This window comes from Rhipicephalus microplus, chromosome 2 (genome assembly GCF_043290135.1).
Source record: "Rhipicephalus microplus isolate Deutch F79 chromosome 2, USDA_Rmic, whole genome shotgun sequence".
Lineage (NCBI taxonomy): Eukaryota > Metazoa > Arthropoda > Arachnida > Ixodida > Ixodidae > Rhipicephalus > Rhipicephalus microplus.
This window is the reverse complement of record NC_134701.1, coordinates 77547079-77570481: the sequence shown is the minus strand read 5'-3', so window position 1 is coordinate 77570481 and position 23403 is coordinate 77547079. Positions and strand designations below refer to the sequence as shown.

Here is a 23403-nt window from a genome sequence, read left to right as displayed (position 1 = left end):
GTCATACACCTTCGTCATGCATTCACGTCCCGTAATACCAAATTTGGTGTATGTAAAGCTAGCCAAATGACCGCGAGCGAACCATGAGTGTGGCGTAAAGTCATGACTCATTATTTACATGACATGCATGCCAAGATTTCCAGGTTAGGGGCTGTTACTTGTTTTCGCCCTGCAGTCAAACTATACCGTACCAGTTTTGCAACATGTCATGTGAACGAAACCACCGCAAGAGCAGCAAAACCATGAATTGTAAATGATCACATTCATGACATACATTATATTATATTGATGTTATGACGAGTCTGTTATGTTCGAGATACAGTGATGTTATGCCATACTAATTTTCGTATCGATATCATTATTGAAACGGCCAGGAGAGCTAAATGTCGTAGATAGATAGATAGATAGATAGATAGATAGATAGATAGATAGATAGATAGATAGATAGATAGATAGATAGATAGATATAGTAGGTACGTTCAACGTCGCCGTAGTTCGCTAAAAAATGCTTAGCATTTAAATAAAAAGCAAGAAACAAAAAAGAGCCTTCTTTGGACGGTAGTGACCGCAGAGTGATTGAGGGAAGCATGTTCAATGTTATTCACATAAAAACAACGCCAATAACGAGAGACAAGAAAAGAAGCACAGAGACAGCGGTACTAATTTAAAACAAGATTGATTTGCTTTAACAGCGCAATATATACTTGAGCAGTATCTGACAAATAAGAGGAATGACAAACCAAATGAGCGGCTGAAAGAGCACGCTCACAATGTCTCTTCTACAGTGTCAGGCCACCTTGGAATTCACTGCCGGGACTGTGATTATGTCCCCCACTTACAGCAATGAACAGTCATTAGGTGTTATCGGAATCGGATGATACGCGAAATTTATGAGGCCGGAGAAATGGAAAGGCTGGGCAATCTATGTGTCAGCAGGCCATCGATCGCTCTATCACAAAAAGAAATAGATTTTCTTCAGAATGTAGGCACACGTGATGTTCATGGCGCGTCATCACGATGATTACTTGCTTGTGACGGGAATTCTGTTTTCTTTGGTTTGTCATTCCTCTTATTTGTCAGATACTGCTCAAGTACATATGGCGCGGTTTCATGTCCCTCGTCATTGGCGCTGTTTTTATGTGAATAATGTCGTACCGACCCGCCCAAGCAACCACGTTAGCTTGCTCAATGCCTTTGTTCTTTCGAAACGGAATCCTGGTTCATGGCATTGCCTTAAGTATAGATCGAAGATTGTGCGGAAACATTAATATTTAGATTGGCTGCACGTACGTACACAGGGTATCCACTGTTTCAGGGAACATGAGACATGATCGGGCTGTGCCTGCGCGCTCGCTAAAGAAGCGCACGCAGGTGCAGTCTAGCCCGGCCGTGCATGAGAGCACGAGGCGGCCACTCGGCACCACCGCCAGCCGGCGACTCCACCGTGTTTTTCTCAGGTGCTGCGAGCGTTGTTCTTTCGTCCTTCGTCACTTTTCATTTCATTTCATTTATTTAATACTTCACAGTGCAAAGGGCATGGGAAGAAAAGGCTCGACAGAGCATAACTAGGCTTCCCAGCTGTTTACTGTCCAGCGTCACGCAGTCGCAGTGCACACAAGTTGCAAATAAAAAAAAATGGCAAACATTTATTACATACAGAGAGTCATCAGCATTTAAAACAAAAGAAGCACTTAGAATACTTCAAGAAGGGCCACTCCACGATTGAAAGGCCAGATATAGGAATACTTAAAAACGCTAGAATTCCAGACCTACGACACACATCAATGCCAACATCACTTTGTGCGGAAACATTTAAAAGAAATGGCAAAGTAATTCTTGACATTTCGGCTCCGTAGTTCATGCGAGAACACTTCACCTTAATTTTTTCATCAGCCTTAAAGGGTATATAGAGACGTATTCGGCTATCACTCTAAAAAAAGGGGGGGGGGAGGACGAAAATGGAGAAACAGGCTTCGTTTCTCCTTCGGCGCAGCGATTTCTCCGTTTTGGGTACTTTACTTGTTGCGCCCTCTCACGGCAAGGACCGAAGGAGCAACGTTCTTTCTTCAATGTTCAAATTTCTCCTCAATCAAGGGTGTCTTGCACGCGCGCATGAGCACGTCAAGCCTAGCCGGCCGTGGCCAGTCACGAGCGATTACTTTTACCTAAGATTGATGCAAGCAATGCAGGAGTGACGTTTTTTTTTTCAATCTCTCCAGATGGCGCCAGCTACCGCCTACATCACGGCTGTGACGCTCTCACATCTCCAGCTACTTGTATAACGTTGAACATTTATCTTACTTCACTACTGAGTCGGAATGGTTACGCTGTGGTTTAGTCAACAATTTGGAGGCACTTCTCGTGACCTGCGGCCCCGTAAACGCGTGGATAACGTCGCTACACTATGTGAATCGGCGAGCAATAAATACAGCAAGCCTAGCATGCACTCTTCGGGTGAGGACTCAGCAGTATCCGTGTCTTTCAAAGTGAACGTCGCCTCACTGGCCGAACGAAACCTACTTGCTCCGTCGTTCTCTTTTGCGTTGTTTTCATTACCACACGTTCGTCGCTTGTTTTTATAATCATTTTGTGCGATATCAAGCTCAGCGGTACCGTTTTTTGTCACTGTCAGGGCCGCGTACTCCATATAAGTCGAGAATATATGCATTTGCAAAGCCTGCTCGCTTCGCTAACCTGGGGTCAGCCATCTTAAATTTTATAGGAAGGAACGTGTTTCTCCGTGGCAAAGAGAGCAACGTTTCTCTATTTAAAGACAAACATTGGAGACATCGCCATTTCTCCCTAAATGGAGAGAATGTCACTCCATTTTTTAAGAGTGTTGTGCCGTTTAGTGAAGCATCAATATATTTTCTTTTAATTCATATTTATATCGAAGAGTTACGTGTAATTTCTAGAGACTAAATACTTTTGGATTAGCAGTGGTCTGAAAGAGCTGCGCAGAAGGATAATTTCTCGGTAAAGCGTTTAAAAGGTGTAAACCTTTCTTTTGTGAAATATAAACCTTTTTAAACATTGTCAACGCGGTAGTAGTGCCCCATACAAGCTCGCACTAATTAACATTTGACATAAACGGAGATTTCAAAAGCAAAAGTTTGATTTTGGTAGAAAGAACATGATTATCACGATATAGAAGACCAATAAAGCGTGAGGCAGCTAAGCATATTGGATTAACATGAGCGTCCTAGAGCAGCTTTTTATTAAACCAAACAGCGAGAATTTTGAAAACTGGCACAGTTGCTATGTTTTCCGATCCATAGCTTAAAGATTCTGCAGCCGTGCTGCGAATCGTCACGAAACAAACAGCGACAAAAAAAAACGCGCATAGTGCTTGCTGAAAAAACTCGCTCTGGCCTCCGGCCGGTGGTGACGCTTGATGTTTAAACTGCGGAAACCCTGTGCACCTGAGAGAAGAGTAGTACATGCATTGGCCCTTGCTTAGCCCTGGTGTTGTGCGATGTGGTTTGGCTCAACGTCAATCACCAGCTTGCTGATGTATTTAAGCACAATGACAGCGAGTTCATTTTAGAAAATTTTATATATGTAGACGACTCTTTAGATCCACTTAAGCAGAATATTTCTTTGACACACTGCGATGAAATTTTAAGACTTTTTAGACAAGATTACGAGACGCATTGTTTTGCGCACCAGCTTCCCCGTTTTTTTTCATTTTAGTTCTTTTTACTAGAGATGAATTTCAGCAACAGGCATGTTTGCAGGTAGTATCCCCACGTGCGCAGAAGGGGTTGTATTGTTTTATTCAGCCACCCCAAAGAAACAGAAAATTGTGACAATTGCTCTGTCAGGAATCAGCCCTAAATAAATCACATATTCCCACAGTGCAGCCTGTTCTTGAGAACTAGGTACATCGTCGCAGTATAAGGCAAGTTTTTTTGCCTCAGTGCTAGCGTCCGTGGCGGAGACTCTCGAGCAGAGGCTCAATGACAAGTAGCAAGCAGTTATAGTTGGTACGCAAACGAGGACCGCACGGCCTGCCATGGTGGCATATTTTCACAATGCTATCCACAACCTACGAAAGGTGGCAGGCAGGTATATTGTCATCATCATCATCATCATCATCATCATCATCATCATCATCATCATCATTATCATCATCATCATCATCATCATCATCATCATCATCAGCCTGACTACGTCCACTGCAGGACAAAGGCCTCTCCCATGTTCCGCCAGTTGACGCGGTCCTGTGCTTGCTGCTGCCAATATATACCCGCAAACTTCTTAATCTCATCTGCCCACCTAACCTTCTGTCTCCCCCTGACCCGCTTCCCTTCTCTGGGAATGTAGTTAGTTACCCTTAATGTCCAGCGGTTATCCTGTCTACGCGCTACATGCCCGGCCCATGTCCATTTCCTCTTCTTTATTTCAACTATGATATCCTTAACCCCCGTTTGTCCCCTAATCCACTCTGGTCTCTTCTTGTCTCTTAAGGTTACACCTACCATTTTTCTTTCCATTGCTCACTGCGTCGTCCTCAATTTAAGCTGAACCCTCTTTGTAAGTCTCCAGGTTTCTGCTCCGTAGCTAAGTACCGGCAAGATACTGCTGTTATATACCTTCCTCTTGAGAGATAGTGGCAATCTACCTGTAATTATTTGAGAGTGCTTGCCGAATGTGCTCCACCCCATTCTTATTCTTCTAGTTACTTCAATCTCGTGGTTAGGCTCTGCGGTTATTACCTGCCCTAAGTAGACATAGTCTTTTACAACTTCAAGTGCACTATTACCCATCTCGAAGCGCTGCTCCGTTCCGAGGTTGTTGTACATTACTTTCGTATTCTGCAGATTAATTTTAAGACCCTCCTTTCTGCTCTCCCTGTGTAACTCCGTAATCATGAGTTGCAATTCGTCCCCTGAGTTACTCAGCAATGCAATGTCATCGGCGAAGCGCAAGTTACTAAGCTATTCTCCATTAACTTTTATCCCTAACTTTTCCCATTCTAGGCTTCTGAAAACCTCCTGTAAGCATGCGGTAAATAGCATTGGGGAGATTGTGTCCCCCTGCCTTAAACCCTTCTTGATTGGTATTCTGTTGCTTTCTTTATGAAGCACTATAGTAGCAGTTGAACCCCTGTAGATTTCTTCCAGATTGTTTATATATACTTCATCTACGCCCTGATTCCGCAGTGTCTGCATGACGGCTGATATTTCTACTGAATCAAACGTAGAAATATCAGCCGTATATTGTACCACTCGCTTTATCAGGTATATTGAACCACTCGCCTTATCAGCCCCGCTTGAACTCGGGAATCTGTGTCCCCTTGTATACCTCACGTGACTTGAAGGGCACTTGTTTCTATGCAGCATCAGTGAAGCCTGCGAAAGTAGCGTCTATAAATTTCAGATATGCTTTGAAACCGTTGTTCTCATAAATGCCTTTTGTTTTAAATATGCCTATATGTTCTCTGTTTTTCTCGTTCATTTAGTGTAGAAGTAATGGTATAAATAAGACGCAAAAGGCACACAACATGAAAAGATTATCGGCAAACAGAACTTGGATGACAGAACTTCGAAGCAGACGTGACATTGGGGTTGGGCATCCTTTTATCGCCAACACATTGGCATAACCGAGGAGGGAGGAAAGGATCAAATGCCTTCGGCGAAATTAAAAATAAGGTTCTGGCTCTGCCCTTGTGCCAACGCGAAATGCATACCGGCAAAAAAAAAAACGAACGTGTGCTTTTTATTCACAAAATTGCGGCAGTTCTTTGCTCGCACTTACTGGCATTCGGCCATAATACGGATAATATTGTTCAGGGTTTTACGCCTAAAATAGCATTAGGCCATTAGGTGTGCAAACAATTTACTATTATGAACGTTTACTATAATATAGACCGCGACTGTGATGCAGTGCTACTTTTTGTCCGCAGTTATGTGAGGCCAAGAGCAACGTGACAGCGCTCAAGCTGAACATCGTAGCGGCCAACATTGGTTCTGAAGACTACACGAACCAGTGTGGACTCGGACCGTTGTCCCGGCTGCGCATGCTCAAGGCCTTGTCCCTCTACTTCGCGCACAACTACACGTCGAGCGCGGATAAGTCTAAATGCCTGCAAGTCAACGGTTAGCCAAACCCGCGATTTGAATGAAACTTATTCTGCAATCTATATACGGTGTCTACATTGTGATAATTTCAAATTCCCGCTTGGTTTGCAGCATTTCGTAGTTTTTTTTCTTACTTCACGATATAGTGCTTGTAGACACCAGTGACGGCGGACCACTACGGCGCCAGAAGCTGTCCTTGTGACAGCATAACAACTTTCGCTGTAAAGAATTGTGGCAGATCGCACACACTCTGGCAGTTCGTTTTGTGCGATACAGTCAGCGACTAGCTGCTTTGGTGCATTTTTTTTGTTGCGAGTCATCCCGAGGGCCAGTTATGTTCGTGTAAATTGTGGGCCCCGCGTAATCTTCCCAAGCATGTTTGCTACACTCGAGCTTAACGGCGGCGGCATTTCCGATGGAGGCGGAAATGTTGTAGGCTCATGTGCTCAGATTTGGGTGCACGTTAAAGAACCCCAGGTGGTCGAAATTTCCGGAGCCCTCCACTACGGCGTCTCTCATAATCATATAGTGGTTTTGGGACGTTAAACCCCACATATCAATCAATACACTCGAGCTTAAAAGACATATTAATGCCTGCTCGACGTAATCAGCTCTCACGCCTGAGCTCAGGCATAAGTAGACACTTTCGGAGGAGCGTACGTAACAAGCCTACGTAACAGCATGGCTACGAGAGAGAAGTGCGCATGTGCAGTACGTAATGTATCTATTGCACAAATGCATGCTGGCGCCTGAAAAAGTTATCACTGCGTATCCACGGAGTGAGTGATGATGAGTGCGGCGAAGCACCCGTCCGTTCGTGCGTCCTTCTGTATGTATGTATGTATGTATGTATGTATGTATGTATGTATGTATGTATGTATGTATGTATGTATGTATGTATGTATGTATGTATGTATGTATGTATGTATGTATGTATGTATGTATGTATGTATGTATGTATGTATGTATGTATGTACGTACGTATGTATGTATGTATGTATGTATGTATGTATGTATGTATGTATGTATGTTCACCTGCCTGTCGGCCCGTCCGCCCATGTGTTTCCTTGGATATGCTGTGCTGGCTACGCCGAAGGGACATGAGACTGCCTTAGACCATATTTATGAAGCTTCCCCTTCAAAAACCCGGCCCACGCAAACGTAACCATTCGCAGCGTAGCTACACGTGGCATGGTCAAAAAAGTTTGGGTGGGAGAGCAGCCAGATTGCGAGATGGCACACAACATAAAACCGTTGATTCAACGATGCGGTATGACTTGGATGACAGTGGCCTTTATTATGGGTGCTAGCACACGTTGACGGTAAGACTCACACGAAAGTTCTTTCTAATCCCACGCATTACGTCTAGATGATTGAAATGCACCCCGGTTTGTTTGATACGATAAGCTGAAATTGTTGTCGAGTGCTTCGATCGCAGCGTGCGCAACATGTCGTGCTGCGTACGTAGGACTCCAGCGTACGCCCATCTAAAGAAGCCTAACTTTATCTAAACGAAATGCGCATAACGATGTGATGACGTGCGTTCTATGACTAAAGTTCGGAAGAACATTCTTCCGTGGTCAGAGAACCCTCGAAGACAAAGTACCGGGTCAAAGGAAAATTCAATTGATGTTTATTACACTTTTACTTAGGCACACAGCCCACGATGCGTTCAAATTCACGTTTCGCCGACAGGACGGTTGTGTGATCCATTTTCATAACACAGTTGCACGACCTGTCTTGGCTGTGCTCTCCCAGTAAGTTCGCTTTGAAGTTACAGAGAGCTCGAAGGACCCTCAGACAGTCGTCGCGTTTACAAAAGAAGTTCGCTGCCCACACACAAAGAACAATCGTGACAGTTCACGTTCGCCCTTAGTGAGTTCTGTTCCTGTATTTTTTCTGCTTGAGGAGCGCGCTGCAAGTTTTGAGCTGCTGTCGGTTCATGGTGAGGCGTTAATGTTAGTTGCTAGAGCACTCATATATTTGCCTTTATGGTGAAACAACGCACAATAAAAGCTCATTAGCCGCTGTTAAGACATGTTTAATTTTTATGTTATACCAGTTCTAATAACAGAGAAATCGTTCATGTTCTGTTCTCTTTTCACCATTTCTCTGTTTCTATTAGTCGCTATACATTTATATCTCTTTTGTCTTTGTGTGCCCATTTGCGCTCGGTATCCCATTTTCCTTTTAGTTCTTCTCACACTGACACCTCTTCTCAGCCTGACTTTTCGTTGCAACACCATTTCTGCACACAGTATTTATTAACCTCGCCACGGTCACCATCTTGAGGTGCCTTCCGTTGCTATACCGAGAAATCGAGGTATACCCGAAACCATTGCGCGGGCATTTCGTGGTTCTCTTTATCTCTTCCATCTTCCTTTCTTCGCTGACGGCAAGTGCCGCCATCTTTTACTGCACTTTGGTTCTCGTGGTGGCGCTGCGCGTGGTCTCGGGCGGCGAAGCTCGGTGTGGCCAAAGCACGTGCGTGCAGGTACCGATTTCTTGTCGAGTGGCACCCGCTGAGCACGCGTCTTCTTTTTATTTCCTGCGAAATTGTCCTTCGGGATTCGGGGGACAGTAGAATGCCTAGGTGTTTTGGCATCCTCGGCGGGCATGATTAGCTTTGTGTTAGCTCCGGTTCGGTACGATAGCCCAAAGAGCCGTGTCTGGAGCTCCAGCGTAGTCGCTATACGGGGACGCGCACTTGCCAGAGGAACACGCGTATGAGATTCGCTCTAGCGAATAGGCCTAGTAGTCATCGCGTGGCTACTAGGACCCGCGAATGACAAATTTTTTGAGTTGTGTGTCAAAGCTCGCTATCGTCAGCTGCAACGTGCTCATCGTTCCCCCTTTTTTTGTACCCCCTCACAGTGTCGCTAAATTATACTGAGCAAGCAAGTGAAAACTAGTCACGAAGGAAACGCAAAAGAATCGAAGACGTAATAAATATTGCCATTCCTAAAAATATATGATAAAAAATTGTCAGTCAAATACGAAGGGGAGTTCTGAAAATCACATACATCTTTGTACAGTGGAAGTGGGCATAAATTTGAAGGAAGGCACGTAGCAGCCTATGCACTTAATCACAAAAGTAAACTCTACATTTGCTTGAAGGCGCGTTTTTCAGCTCGTTATTGTTTTGAATTTGCCTGAACGTATTTTCGACTGAATTATCTATTGAAATTCTCTCAACGTAAGTTTGAACACTGAAGTGAAGGCGTGTGTGCTCTGGGTGTGGCCACGCCCTGTTAGACACCTAAATTGAGGTGGGATGAAATGTGCCTCATACACTGAGTGAGTAGAACAGTAGAGAGAGCCCTACGATGATCCTTCGCATAAGAATCGCAGTAGCCTGTTCTGGGGGGGGGGGGGGGCACACAGTTTTTTCGGGGTCCAGGATAGCTAGTAATGAGGAAAACAACTAGGGGGACTTTTTGACAGGTGGTATACGCAGATATAATTCCAAAGTGCCCCCAATATCTAAGACACGTAGAGTGCGGGGGAGAAATCGACGTAGTCACGAGGGCCGAGCAAATTCAGACGTAGTGTTTATTAACATGCAGGGTGGCAGGAATAGGTTGAAGGGGGGGGGGGAGATAGAAGAACAGAAGGAGAAGCTGATGGCAAACGGGTTTGTTGACACGCATCTTAAGGACATGAAACAACAACCTAGCAATCTGGTCTATGCATGGGAATATCGCGATAGAACATACGGCAGCAGAAAGGGGGGTGGTACTGAGGCATTTATTCATAGAAGCACAAATTGGCAAAGGATCAAGCAGGAGTTCAGGGAACATTTATGGCTAAAAAGTTAACTGGCAGGCTGATGACGCTCGTTAGTTTTGTATACTTGTGGGCAGCGGCAAAAGCCGAAGAGGAGAACCAAGACTAGGTGCAGTGTATAGAAAATGACAGGGAAGAATCAAGTGCGAGGTAGTTATATTAGAATATTTCAATGCACGCATAGAAGATATGAATAGATATACTGACCCAACAGGTAGAATGCTAATAGATATTTGTGAAACCGTGATTTAATTGTTTGCAACAGTACCGAGAAGTGAGAAAGGCGGATAACTTGGGGGTTTGGAAAGCTGGCAGTATGCGATAAATTATGCAATATATAATAATGTCACATAAGATACATGATCAACTAAGGGTGATGAACCTAAAACAATACGGATCCAGAAGCTTAAGTAGTGATCACAAACGTATCAAGCTGAGTTTTGGAAGATAAATGAAATTGAGAAGGAGGCATAATGAGTAGCGACTGTTACTACCATCATCATAATTGAAGTTTTTCGGCCTTTGTGAACGGGACAAAATAATTCGACGCATTCCAAGCAAGGGTGTGCCGTCAAGACGGGTTGATTTCCTCTCGGCAAAACCTGAACGACGGGTTCGGGACTGGTTCGCGCAAAGAAAACGCACGAGCCAAGAGAGGCCATTGTGAGCACGACTCAAGAAAGGCCATTGTGTTTGCTGCGAGCAAGGCTTTCGAGGCAGACAAGGAGGCAGCTGGGCCATTTTTGAGGTCACCGAGGATCTGGAAATCTCGGAACCAGCATGGTATTTGCAGTTCAGGCTGAAAGCTAGAGCTAAACTGGTTGTGGCTGCATCTTGCTACGAGAAGCGGAGCCCCGGATATGCGCAGCTAAGCCACAGCTTCCAGCAAACAACCAGGAATGGAATGTGGGGTTGAAGGAAACAAATGGGCACTATCAGCTGTAGCCCTTGCAGGATCCGCCTCGACGACGAGGGATCAGTCGACCACTCCTCCTTCCCCCTTTCTCCATAGGATCGGCTGAATGGGGTAGCATATATTGACAATATGCTGGTACACCATTTACATTTCCCTACCGAAACAGTCAGGCAAGTTTGACAGGTGTACTGGCAGCCGGTTTTTCGAACCTTACCCACTGCCAGAAGAATCTTGGAAACCAAGATCATCGGACGTGCGCGAAACTTGGTGACCTGTGCGAAAACGTCGGCGCAGTGCGTTTGTGATCATATTTGGGCATTGTGTAGACTGTGCCCTCTCCACATGCATTGTGTGGTGTCTTTCCCCTTCTTCATGGGTGGAGCACCTACACCATGGAGCGCCGTATTGGCTGAAGCCGCGGACAATACGCCCAGGGTTGGCAAAGCGGCGCTATATAAGCCAAAGACTTTTTGTGTATTTTAAGTTCTACAGTTCAACAGCTCTCCTGTACATTTCTGTTCACTTGATCACCTCCTTTATAATTCTCAGCTACTAACCATGTAAATAAATTACTGTCATTTTTACGAGCGCCTCATCTGACTTCTTCGACGATGGGTCCTAGGATGGGGGCCCGCTACCAAACTGAGACCCGTGGGACCCGAAGTCGCAACCCCACACAGTAACAATTATTCAGAAAGGCAAAGAGATGCAGCAAGTTACGAGATTGAGAAAATATTCACGGAAGATACTATAATAGCGTAGAATTACACATATCTAACTCGATTGCTTGAGGTAGAGCTTGCTAAGGTACGAGTCAAATATACCGAGAAAAGGAGACACAAACCCTCGAACTCTTGAGATGATGAAGTTAAATAGAGTCATAGTAAGTCGTCAGGAAGCCTCCATAGAACACAGCAATGCTAAAAAGAAGGGGGAACCGGAAGGTGATGTCAAAATAAAATGAGAACTTCTTGAGTTGCTGAAGGGTAGCGTCCAATCTGCCCAATGAAAAAAAACTAGAAGGTAGGCGCTTAACGGATGGTGGCAGTAAATAAAATTGTTGGAAAGGCAGCAGCAAATTCTGGTACTTTCTCAATTTCATGAGTAATAAGAGAAGCATAGAACAGTGGTGTATAACTACAGTTCAAGGGGTTCGACTAGAAGGGGTTGAGGCAATAAAGTGTATGAGAAGATTATTGACAGAAAAATTTAAACACCAAGAAAGCGCTGCATGCACCATACCAGATGAGTATGGACCATTTACCTCAGTGGCTACACTGGAACAACGAAAGTGGGAAAGGGTAACGAAGAGAGTTCCTGATAGCACATAAACAGGCGCACACGGCAACCCAAATATACTAATAAAGAAACTAGAACTAAACTTTAAGCAAACATTAGGAGAATCAGCGGGCAAATCAGTAATCGATGGTGAAGCCCCCAATAATGGAAACTAAGCAGGTTGAGCATGACCGATAGAGCAAAGGGGGACAAAGCTGCTGGAAACGACTACCGTCCTATAACAGTGACGTCAGTAGTTTACATGCTGGTGATGCAGATAGTAAAGGAAGGACTACAGACATTGGTGGAGAGTGAGGGGCTGCATGGAGAACTGAAAACTTGGTTCCGTAAATGAAGGAATTGGAAAGACAGTCTTTTTTCATTAATGCAGTATATTGAAATAGCGGGAAAAATACACAGGCCCCTGTGGTTAATATTTCTAGATATCAAGGGAGCTTACGATAGTGTGATTCAAGAATTGTGGGATATACCGGGCACACTAGATGTGAAAGATGGAATAACTAATCTTCTAAAGGATATCTATACCATAACAAGGCAGAAAGAACAGGTATCCGAACCTATATAAGTACAACGTAGGCTTCGGCAGGGATGACCCTTGTCCCCTTTGTTATTTATGCTGTATCTACAGGGACTAGAAGGCAAATTTGACAGGAGTCGGCTCGGCTTCAGCCTATCTTGCCAAGCAATGGAAACACGTTGAACAGGCATTGCCAGCATTGGTGTTTGCAGACGATATAGTATTAATAGCCGACAACAAAGAAGATCTGCAAAGATTCATAGACATCTGTGGTTATTAGGAAGATAGGTTGAATTTGAAGTTCAGTAGGTAAAAATCGTCAATCATGATATTTGATGATAACGAAGACCGTGAGCATAACGTACCAGAAGTCATGCTATAAATAGTGGATAAATACAAATATTTCGGTGTATGGATGAACAATAGGACTGAGTGCTTAATGCAGCACGAGAGTTACCTAAACACTAAGGGTAACAGAAATGCAGCTGTAGTAAAAAAAGGGAAATGTGAAACTTCAATAGGTATGACGTAGTGAGAGGGGTTGGCGAACGTGCCCTGGTCCCGGGTTTGACGTTCGGGAATAGTCTTTTGCATACTATCAGAGGTTTAAGCAAGATTCGAAAATAATTAACGTGGCATAGGTAGACTTGCCTTGGGAGCACACGGGAACACCCCTAATGAAATGTTGTTGGCCCGTGTGCTCCATTTGGGTGCACGTTAAAGAACCCCAGGTGGTCGAAATTTTCGGAGCCCTCCACTATGGCGTCTCTCATAATCATCTGGTGGTTTTGGGACGTTAAACCCCACATATCTATCTATCTATTCCTAATTAGGGGGTACAGGGTGACATGGGATGATAATCGCTTGAGTAAAGAGAAGCTAGCAGCAAGATTGATTTCGAGGAGCGATTTAGATAAATGGGAGAGGAGCGTTGGGCTAGGAAAGTTTTCAGCTACTTGTACATGAAGAATCTTGATACGACATCGAGGAAGCAAACTCGAAAATTGTCAAGCCAGTATTTAGACAACAGCAGAATACGAAGATGAAAGAAAACATCGAGTAAGAATAAGGTGAAGGAAACAGAGGGGGACATGTGGATGATTGGAATGCTTACGAAATTATCACTCTATACGTACCAAACTTTCAGATAGGAAATTTCACAAGAAAAGACCTAGGATAATTCTCGGAGTAGTTCTCTGCTGTTCGAGGCCAGAACAAGAATATTGCAGACCAAGACGTATCAAGCCAAATACGAAGGCACAGACACGTTATATAGTGCGTATGAAAAAAACGAGGAAACGGCTGAACATTTGATAATGTTTTGTAATGGGCACCACCCTATAGTCAACGATAATGGCATGGTTGTTTTTAAAGCATTAGAGTCCAGAGACAGTAAACTTTAAACGGGTAGAAATAACCAGGAGAAGGCTAACTGAATGGCGTCTATAATGAAGGAGCCCATGAAATTCGATCCTTTGACACATAGTGATAGTAATTAAGTTTATAGCTAGGTGGCGTGAGCCGCCGCTTGATCTAAAAGAAACAACCGGATACATTCATCCATGCCTCCATCCAATGCCCCCCTCCAGGCGAACTCTGCGCAAGCTTGATGCACTCAAGAGAGAGAGAGAGAGAGAATGCTTTATTCACAGGATCCTGCGTGGGGTAGGTGCCGGCCTCACAGGGCGCGGTCTACCTTTCTAATGTTCTAGTCTATGCAGTCCGAGAAACACTAGGCCATGAACTCGAGGGTTGAACCTGACCCGACCTAGGGTAGTTCTACTCAGTTTTCAACAAGCATAGTATTTCTGTACGATAAACTTGATGAACGTGATGCTCCCTGAAATAATTATACGGGCTATTGCAACGTAAACTAGTCTAAACAACGCGGCAAGCAAGTGGACAACTTTTCAAGAGACCTGACAATCTAGAGGCCTCAATTCGTTTATTAAAAGCGGAACTGCGACTCTTCCTTCCTGTGCTGGAACCCTTTGCTCCAGCGTCCCGGGAGTAGGCGCTGTTCTGCGTGCCGCCAAACTAGTTTGAACACTGAGTTTTTGCGGCGAGGCGTTCGGCATTTTCGTCAGCTGTGTTTGCGTTGACGGCGTGCTATATGGACGTGAGCAGGTGACGGTGGACGTTGCCCTGTGGCTCGTGAAGCCCGAACTCGCGGTCGTCTCTACTCCATTGAGTATCGAGCCGCGCGAACTCTTGCTCCAAAGGAGCACAAAACTGGGATATAAAACTAGTGTTGCCCACCCACCCTTCCGCTCGCCTTTGTGTAACCCCTTGGGCCGGCTGGCAACCATACGATATCATAGATAGCACAAAAGAACGCGAGGACCAAATTACTGGTTGTGTTTCCTACCACGTTCGCTATCTAAAGGCATAAGTAAGCCACGGCTGCCGCCACCTTGAAGTACCCAGCGCAGCTCTGTGATGTCACGTGCAAACAATATATACTATACAAGGCTTCGCTCTGTTATAGAAGTGTGCCTAATGGATTCGGAAGATCCCACGTACCTTGGGAATTGAAGTTATGCGAAGGACTGGGAGGTAAGGTGACCATGTTGTAATTTTCTTTATGAGCAAACGTTATGGACTAATGCTAAATATATGCATGGATGTTGCATGCACCTACAGGAAGGTTCAATAATAAAGGGCATACTGGAGCTCTTGTAGTCTGTGCGGCTGGCTGCGGCAACTAGTTTCGTGGAGGAGCAGTGAGTGCGGTGGACGGCGCTCGTTTGTCGTCTGCTACAGTTACTGCTGCTCTTCAGCTCGTCGCGAAAGGCAGCCTAGGTCGCACAACCTTAAGAATAGTCCCCTATGAGAGAAATGACGAAAATTATCTAGAATCAGAAAAGTGTCACCTGACACATCAGCCTGATTGCCGTATTTTGTTCGCGTCCTCGTTAAATGAAGAATTGCCCGCATCGAGAAAGTGTTGTGGTGGCGTCAGGTGAAGGTGCTTGTAACTGCTTTGTGAAGCTTACGCACTGCAGCAGCTCAAATCTGCATAGTAGGTATCAAATATGCCCTCCACAGGGAAAAATATTCTCTTATATAGTTATGCTAGAAGACGTCTTTAACGAAGTCATGCTTCGTTAACCACCAAAAGTATCCATGAAGTAGCAGTTCACATCATCTCATTTTTTTTTAGCTCTGCCACAGTTTTCCATGTCAACATGGCTATGCAGCCGGCGGACCAATTTCAAAGCGTAAGGACGACTGGCTTCGCGACGATCTGAACTGTAGCGGGAACGTAGGAGAAGACAAACGAGTGCAGCCCACGGTTCTCCTGCGCGAAATTAGTTGCCGCCGCGGGCTTGTGGGGTCGCCGAGCAGACGACACGCGCTCCGGCGTTCCCCTTAACAATGAACCTATCTGTACATATGTTGAACAATTGCACATGTTTATACAACAAGAGCGCAAAAGCGCACCTGCTTTTTTTCACTTGCGCAGCCATGCCAACAGAAACCTAAGCATTAGCAACACCTGGAGTGATAAGCTGATAGGAAGCGCCTGCGCTCGCGAGGATGCTAGGCCTTGGCATGCCTACATAAATCAACTTCAGCGCATGACGCCTAACTACTATTGACGTTCACCTGATATGATGGCTGTATAATGCGAGTACATATGGAACTGGATAGCCAGCCCTGCAACCACATTTGATGCTCCACAAACAAAACGGTCTATTTGAAACGGAGTTCCGATACCTGGCATGGCTTCGTGGTAGAGTGCTTGATTGCTACGCACAATGCTTTGGTTTGATTCCTGCTGGGATCCTGACATTTATTCCTTGCATTCTGACGGCTCAAAGTTGCCGATGTCATGTGGTTTGCTTAGCGCTCACGCATTCAAGATACCCATTTGTGTTGTCGCCGTTCCTATGTAGATGTGATGTGTTCGTCACCTGTACCTTATACCCGCATATTAGAGGCCCATGCCCACCCATGGGTATGTGACACTCTCTCGCGGGAATTGTTTGACGACGTACGCGATAAGATTATGACACTATCCATGTCATAATGTTATAATACATGAATATATTTAACGTAAAATGCTTATCAGGGCAGGGTTCATCTAAGCTTTTGTTGCGTGCTGTGTGAAAAAAAACGAACTCTATGATGATGTGGTAGCAACACACAATGTTCATCATCAGTCACAGGAAAAAATACAGCAAGCACTGAGGTACAAAAGGTACAATTCAAACAGAGAGAAAGGAAGGTTGATTTTAAAAAATGACAGCATATCCACGGAGTGCATGACGAAGAGTGGGGTGAAGCACCCGTCAGTCTGTCTGCGCTGCCGTCCGTCCACCCGTCCGTGCGTCCGTTCGTGCGTCACTCCGTCCACGCGCCCATCCGTGCGTGCAGCCGTCCGTTCATCCGTTCATCTAGTGAATACTCCAAGTACTGCCATCTCGCAACTTTTCATCGTATATTCATTATGTAGAAGTACCGCCATCCAGCAGACATCCAAAAAACTAAACGAGAGGTGGCGTGGCCAAAATAGAGGAGCGGCACGCGAGAACTTTCTGTCTCGTTCCTCTCTCTCTATCTCTCTACCTTTTAGTCCTATACTTTTATTCCCATCTCTACCCCCATCCCTCTTGAGCTACTGTTGAGGTGTCCTCCCCCTGAGAGACAGTTAGGCGGCTCACTTTTCTCTTCTTTTCTCTTAAGAATCACTTCTCCCCCTCTGACGGCCTGCGCTTCGTGTCTAGTTACTACCTTTCGCTGCCTCTAGTTCATGGAACTGCGGCCCAACACTCGCTAGACTTTGCTAAAAGCAACGAGGGTACGCCCAGCGAGTTCAACGTGGCAACCAGATAGTGTTAAAAGTGCGTCCTTCTGATGCTACTTTTTTCAGTAATCATCAAATTTGAGGCAAGTTTTATTGCAGATTAAGTCACCGATTCTCTTGTCTGTAAGTTATTTCATCAGGAACAACCATTGTTTTTTTATGATTAACGTGTTTGGGTTTCCTCCTCAATTCAAATGATCACGCGTGAGCACCTCTAGTCCATCTGAGGAGGTGGTTACGTACTACAACGAAGTTATACTACTACTACTACTACTACTACTACTACTTACTACTACTACTACTACTACTACTACATGCATAGCGGACGCACGACCCATGGCATAAGGAGCTTCACCACTCAAAAATGACCAACACGAGTTCAAGGAAGTACGTTCAAAAAAGAAACACTCCAGGCATACGTGGAAGGCACCTCCCGGTCACAGCGAAAGCTAGGAAAGCGGCATTTCGAAGCCTTTTCAAAACACTTATGGGGTAATTGCTACAAGCACACTTCCTTGATACCCATTACGTACGGCAATAGTACTGAAAAAAATTGTGTAGTAGGCTGGAATTCGCTATGCTATTTTTCGCCATTCTTGTGAGAAGCGTGGTATCCTTTAAACACATGCAAGAAGCTTTGTGCCAATTGTTGAAGCAGTGGCTGACGACTATAAGGAAGTATGCCTGAAGTGGGTATGCCCCACAGTTAATTGGTGAACAAGAACAAGCTTCTGTAATGGGTTAGGGCATTGGACGACCCACTCGTTATGCGATTGGCATTTTTCGATGACTGGTTGTTCTTTTTCTGTTTTAAAACGCTTTATAGGTCGTATTAACGCGATTGCTTTCCCGACATTGCCTGCCTAAGGCAAGTTTGCCACTACTCTAGACATACGCAAACCATCTTGGCTTTCACGGACGCTTCCCTCATTGCTGTAGGAGCTTGTTGGGCTCAAAAAGCCGATGATGGTACCGAGTGCCTGATTTCTTTTTCTAGTCATCGCTTCGCGCCCGATCAAACGAAATGGCCTATGATAGAGCGTCAGGCGTTTCGGATCATTTAGGGACTCAAACATTCGACACATCGGCATTTGGGGCCTTGGCTTTGGGGCATTTGCTTTGCAGCGCTACGACAAGGTGTTGCAAAATAGAAAGGGTACCGCACATGCTGACGTCGACGTGCTTTCCCGGCTGACAAACCTATTCTGGGAGAAGGTGCAGTAGCCTGAGAGCCCCACAGCGGCAATCAGTGAAGATGGGGGAAAGAGTGTTTTGAGCCATGTGATTGATTGATTGATTGATTGATGTGTGGTTTCTAACGTCCCAAAACCACCATATGATTATGAGAGACGCCGTAGTGCAGGGCTCCGGAAATTTTGACCACCTGGGGTTCTTTAACGTGCACCCAAATCTGAGCACACGGGCCTACAACATTTCCGCCTTCATTGGAAATGCAGCTGCCACAGCCAGGATTTGAACCCGCGACCTGCGGGTCAGCAGCCGAGTACCTTAGCCACTAGACCACCGCGGCGGGGCGTTATGAGCCATGTATGTGACTGAGTGATGAATTTATGGTGCAAACTCGGCAAGAACACCTTCGAATGCTGATGAAACTGTTGCACATCATACAACAGTCTACAATAGTTACCAAGTGAATTCACAGGAACTGCGATTTGTAACCGTTTGCTTTCACCTGCCGATGTTATTGTTGCGTTTTAGGGGCGAAGCTCCTTAAAGCGGCACCAGTTCGTCCCTCGTAGTAGTAGTAGTCGTCCTAGTGTGTAACCAGTTTTACATTTTGAACTCCAAGGTGGTGCCGGTGGGAGATTTCTTCTGTGCGTTGTTGAACAATAAAAAATTCGCAGCGAGCGCATTCATTAAAAGCCAAATTATCCTGTCTCTCATACCACTTAGCAGCCATTGGCGTGTACCTTGAGCACTATCTGATAAGAAATGGTTGCTACGTTATAATCGCTGGGCGTAACCTCCTTGGTTTTTGAAAGGTTTAGCGAGCGTTGGGCCACAGTGCCATGAATACAGTGAGCTAGTATACCATGAACTCGAGGTGGTGAAACGTGGGAAGTAGACACGCAGCGCAAGCCGTAAGAAAGTGTGCATGTGCCTCCTCTCGTTCAGTACTTGGAATGTCCGCTGGATGGCGGTGCTTCTATATGAGGAATATATGATGAAAAGATGCGAAATGGTGGTGCTTGGAGTGTCGAATAGGTGGACTAATGGACACACAGACAGATGCATGGACGCACGTACGGATGGCTGCACGGACGGATGGACGCATGGACGGACGCAGGAGCGGATGCATGAAAGAACGCAGAGACGGACGCACAGATGGACGTGCGGACGCACGAACAGACTCACGCATGGACGGGCAGATGGATGCACGGGCGGCCACACAGACGCACGCATGGACGGATGGATGCTTAGCCCCACTCTCCACCATTCACTCCGTGGATATGCTGCCGATTTTTTATGAGGTCGGATGTGACAACAGCACCCGGTCATTCTGTGACTGCATGAACTGCATGATGTTTGGCATAAGCTTGCTGTATTTAGAAAGCGGGGCAGCTCACTAATTGCCTTTATCATGTCAGCTGGAACTGAAGACTGGATGAGGTCTTTGTTTTGTTCTTCTTTTTGCACAGCAAAAAAAAAAACTGGGACATTTTACGTGCTTCCTTTTTAGGGTCGCATTGTCGCACGCTCCGGCATACTGGGAGTGGCCCGACCTCCACATAGCGGGGGCCACCCTCTTGCTGGGAAGCTTAGCTACAGCTGTTAATCCACCATACACGTGCTGGTTGAGCGCGGTCAGCTTTTGGACGGTAAACTTTCTTGGGGACCTTCGACGCAAAAACTTTGGTCTGTCTATGTGTGTCCATTTGTCTGTTTGTCGACCCTAATGGTACCGGACACTTTAAGCGGCACCAGCGGATATCTCAAACGGCCGCCCCCATCCGCAGCGCCCACAAATGTTGCTCAGGGTTAAGCGTTCATACTTGTGTGATTGTCAATTAAAAAAAGAATTGGCAGATCCCACGTACAGGGGCGATCGATGATATACGAAGCATGGATGAGAAATGTTTTTATGTCGCTTTAAAATGAGCACAACGTTACGAGGTGGAAGTAAATAATGCCGTACATAACTTCCGTGTCATGAGCACCATGTATGGATGTGTCAACTACCTTTGTCCTCTATTCACGTCCCATGATACCAAATTTACTATATGTAGAGCTAGCGAAATGGCCGCGAGCACGCTATGAGCGGGGTATGTTATCATGTTCTTACTTGCGCGCGTGTCGTCCGTTCACGTCACGTAATACCGTGTTTGGTACATGTGAAGCTTGCGAAACGGCCACTAGCGCATCATGAGCGTGGCATGTAGTCATGTTGTTACATGACACACATCTCATGATTACCATGTTTGCACCAGTCACCTACCTTCGTCATCTAGTCACGTTCCATAATAATAAATTCGGTATACGCAAAGCTTGCGAAACGGCCACGAGCACATCATGAGTGTGGCAAGTAGTCATGTTACATCACACACATGCCAAGATTATCTTGTTTGCACCAGACACATACCTTCGTCATTCATTTTCGTACCGTAATACCAAACTTGGTATATGTGACGCTAGCGAAACGTCCCTGAGCGCATCATGAGTGCGGCATGTAGTCATGTTGTTACATTACACGCATGTCATGTTTTTCATGTTAGGGTGTGTCGCTTGTGTTTGCCATGCAATCATGTCATACTGTACCAGATTTGCAACGTGCCATGTGAACGAAACCATCGCAAGAGCTTCAGGACCATGAAATATCAATCATGACATTTATGACATATATATCATGGTTTTCATGTTATGACTACTTAAATATGTTACTCATACAGTCATGTTATGCCATATCAAGTATGGCATCGATACCATTATTGAAACGGCCAGGAGAGCTAAACGTCGTAGGCAGTTAGATAGATAGATAGATAGATAAATAGATAGATACTTGTGCAATTGTAGATTAAAGAGCAATTATCGCGCATGTCTGGGGCACCATAACAACACGTATATATTCTGCATGTGCGCCTTTTACTAGAAAATGCATACATAAGTAATTTTAAGGACCCTAGCGCCTATCACGCTGCGCTGAACCTGCAACGCTTGCACGAAAATGCAAGATATTCCAACGCCTTGCTAAAACGACATGGCGGCGGCACCTACCCGTCACCTTGCGTTTTACACCTTATCAACTCAGAGACCGACACTCACGCTGCGCGCTTCGTTTTCCAGGATAACTTTCCATGATATATAATGAGGAAGGAGAGAGTGAAGCGCGGGGTAAGCGAGCGACGAAAGTAAAGAGAATATAAGAAAGGTGGACACGGTCGCAGGAGTCCGACGAAGAGGCACCACTCGACGAGAGCTCTTCTCGGCGTCAGGAGATGGCGTAGTGCAATCCAGTCGGCCAGAGCTGCACTGTCGTCGAATATCGGCGTCAGGATATGGCGTAGGGCGAGCCCAGTCGCCCAGAGCTGCGCTCTCGTCGGAGATTGCGAGGGCACAACCAGTCGGCGTGGAATCCAGCGAGCGAGAGTAGACCTAGGATCCCTCTCCTGGGGTACCAGGGGCCTGGTTATTTGCTCTTGCGCTGCCCTTCCCAACCACAATGTAACAAAATGGACCCAAGAAAGTGTCAATTTATTGGTGGACACTTGACGCACAATGCTAGGAAATAAAACAAAAGACCACATACTGTGAATCGCGCAGAAAATTGATGCCTATGATCAGTCGTTAATACCTTTCTGCTATCTTAAACAGTATCATTTTTTGCTTCTTGCCGTAGATACAAGTCGACGGCGTTGTTGTTTTGGGTTATTTAAATTTTTGTAGAAATTAATTGTGCCTATCGGTATGATTTTGAGGGCCTGGAACAGTGTTTTAGCTGCCTGTCATCGGCGCCTAAAACACACTTCTTCAGTGCCTAAAAATCCCGCCTCTAGCATACACGTATACATGCACATCCTGGCTGTAAGGGATTGAATTCATTAAGATGTTTAATAATATTGGAGACAACTTCGCCATGCGGCAAACTGCGCGAGTATGTTTAAATTTTGACGAAGCGCAGCTATTCTTAAAGCAATAAAGTTCTCTTGCCCTAAAAATTCTCCCAGCCGCTTATTAATGTACTGTGGGAAATTCTGGCTTAGAAGTAAATACTGTCACGTTAAAGAGACAGGAGACGTTTTTAAGGCGTCCTCACAAAAGTCCGAAGAGCGGTCGGCTCAGCGCAGCCAAAAACAGAACAATCGCACGAGGGGAACTGCCACTTCGTCTGCCTCTTTTGCGCTGGCAGATCAAGCGCGCGGCACTGCCCCTCCTCCCTGAAGAGCATCGCCTCGATGCTAAACGAAGCGTGTATCGTAAAAAAAAACATTGTCACAGTGTGTGGTACGGTTTTAACCGCACCACGTGCACAATCTCGGGTCGTAGCTGTCGGCGTCGGGGTGGTTGGCTTCCGTCCGGAAGGACTTCGTAATTGACGTCGCTCACTTGTCGTAGCACTTTGTACGGGCCAAAATACCGACTGAGAAGCTTCTCAGAGAGACCTTTGCAGCGCACAGGGGTCCAAACCAACACCTGGTCACCTGGTTTATAATCGACTTGTCTGTGGCAGCGGTTGTAGCGCTGTGCATCGACGCCTTGTTGTTTCTTGATGTTTACGCGGGCTAGTTGACGTGCTTCCTCGGCTCGTTGCACGAAACACTCAGCATCTTCGTCGAGATTCTCGATGTTGTCAATGTCGCATGGGAGCATTGCGTCCAACATCGTCTGAACGTCCCGACCGTATAGAAGACGAAACGGAGTGAATCGTGTGGTCTCTTGCGTAGCGGTATTATACGCGAATGTTACGTAAGGCAGTATTTCATCCCACGTCTTGTGCTGTACGTCTATGTACATAGACAGCATATCAGTCATCGTT

At 45.6% G+C, this 23403-nt stretch overlaps 1 protein-coding gene across 1 annotated transcript in view; it reads left to right on the top strand.

The window, feature by feature from the left end:
- LOC142789991 (uncharacterized) overlaps positions 1–6106 on the top strand; it is an 84797-nt gene extending 78691 nt beyond the window's left edge. Inside the window, exon 8 of the mRNA XM_075885021.1 lies at positions 5909–6106. Within this exon, the coding sequence (XP_075741136.1) occupies positions 5909–6106 (198 nt within the window). The remainder of the gene's footprint in view (positions 1–5908) is intronic.
- The last annotated feature ends 17297 nt before the right edge of the window (positions 6107–23403 follow it).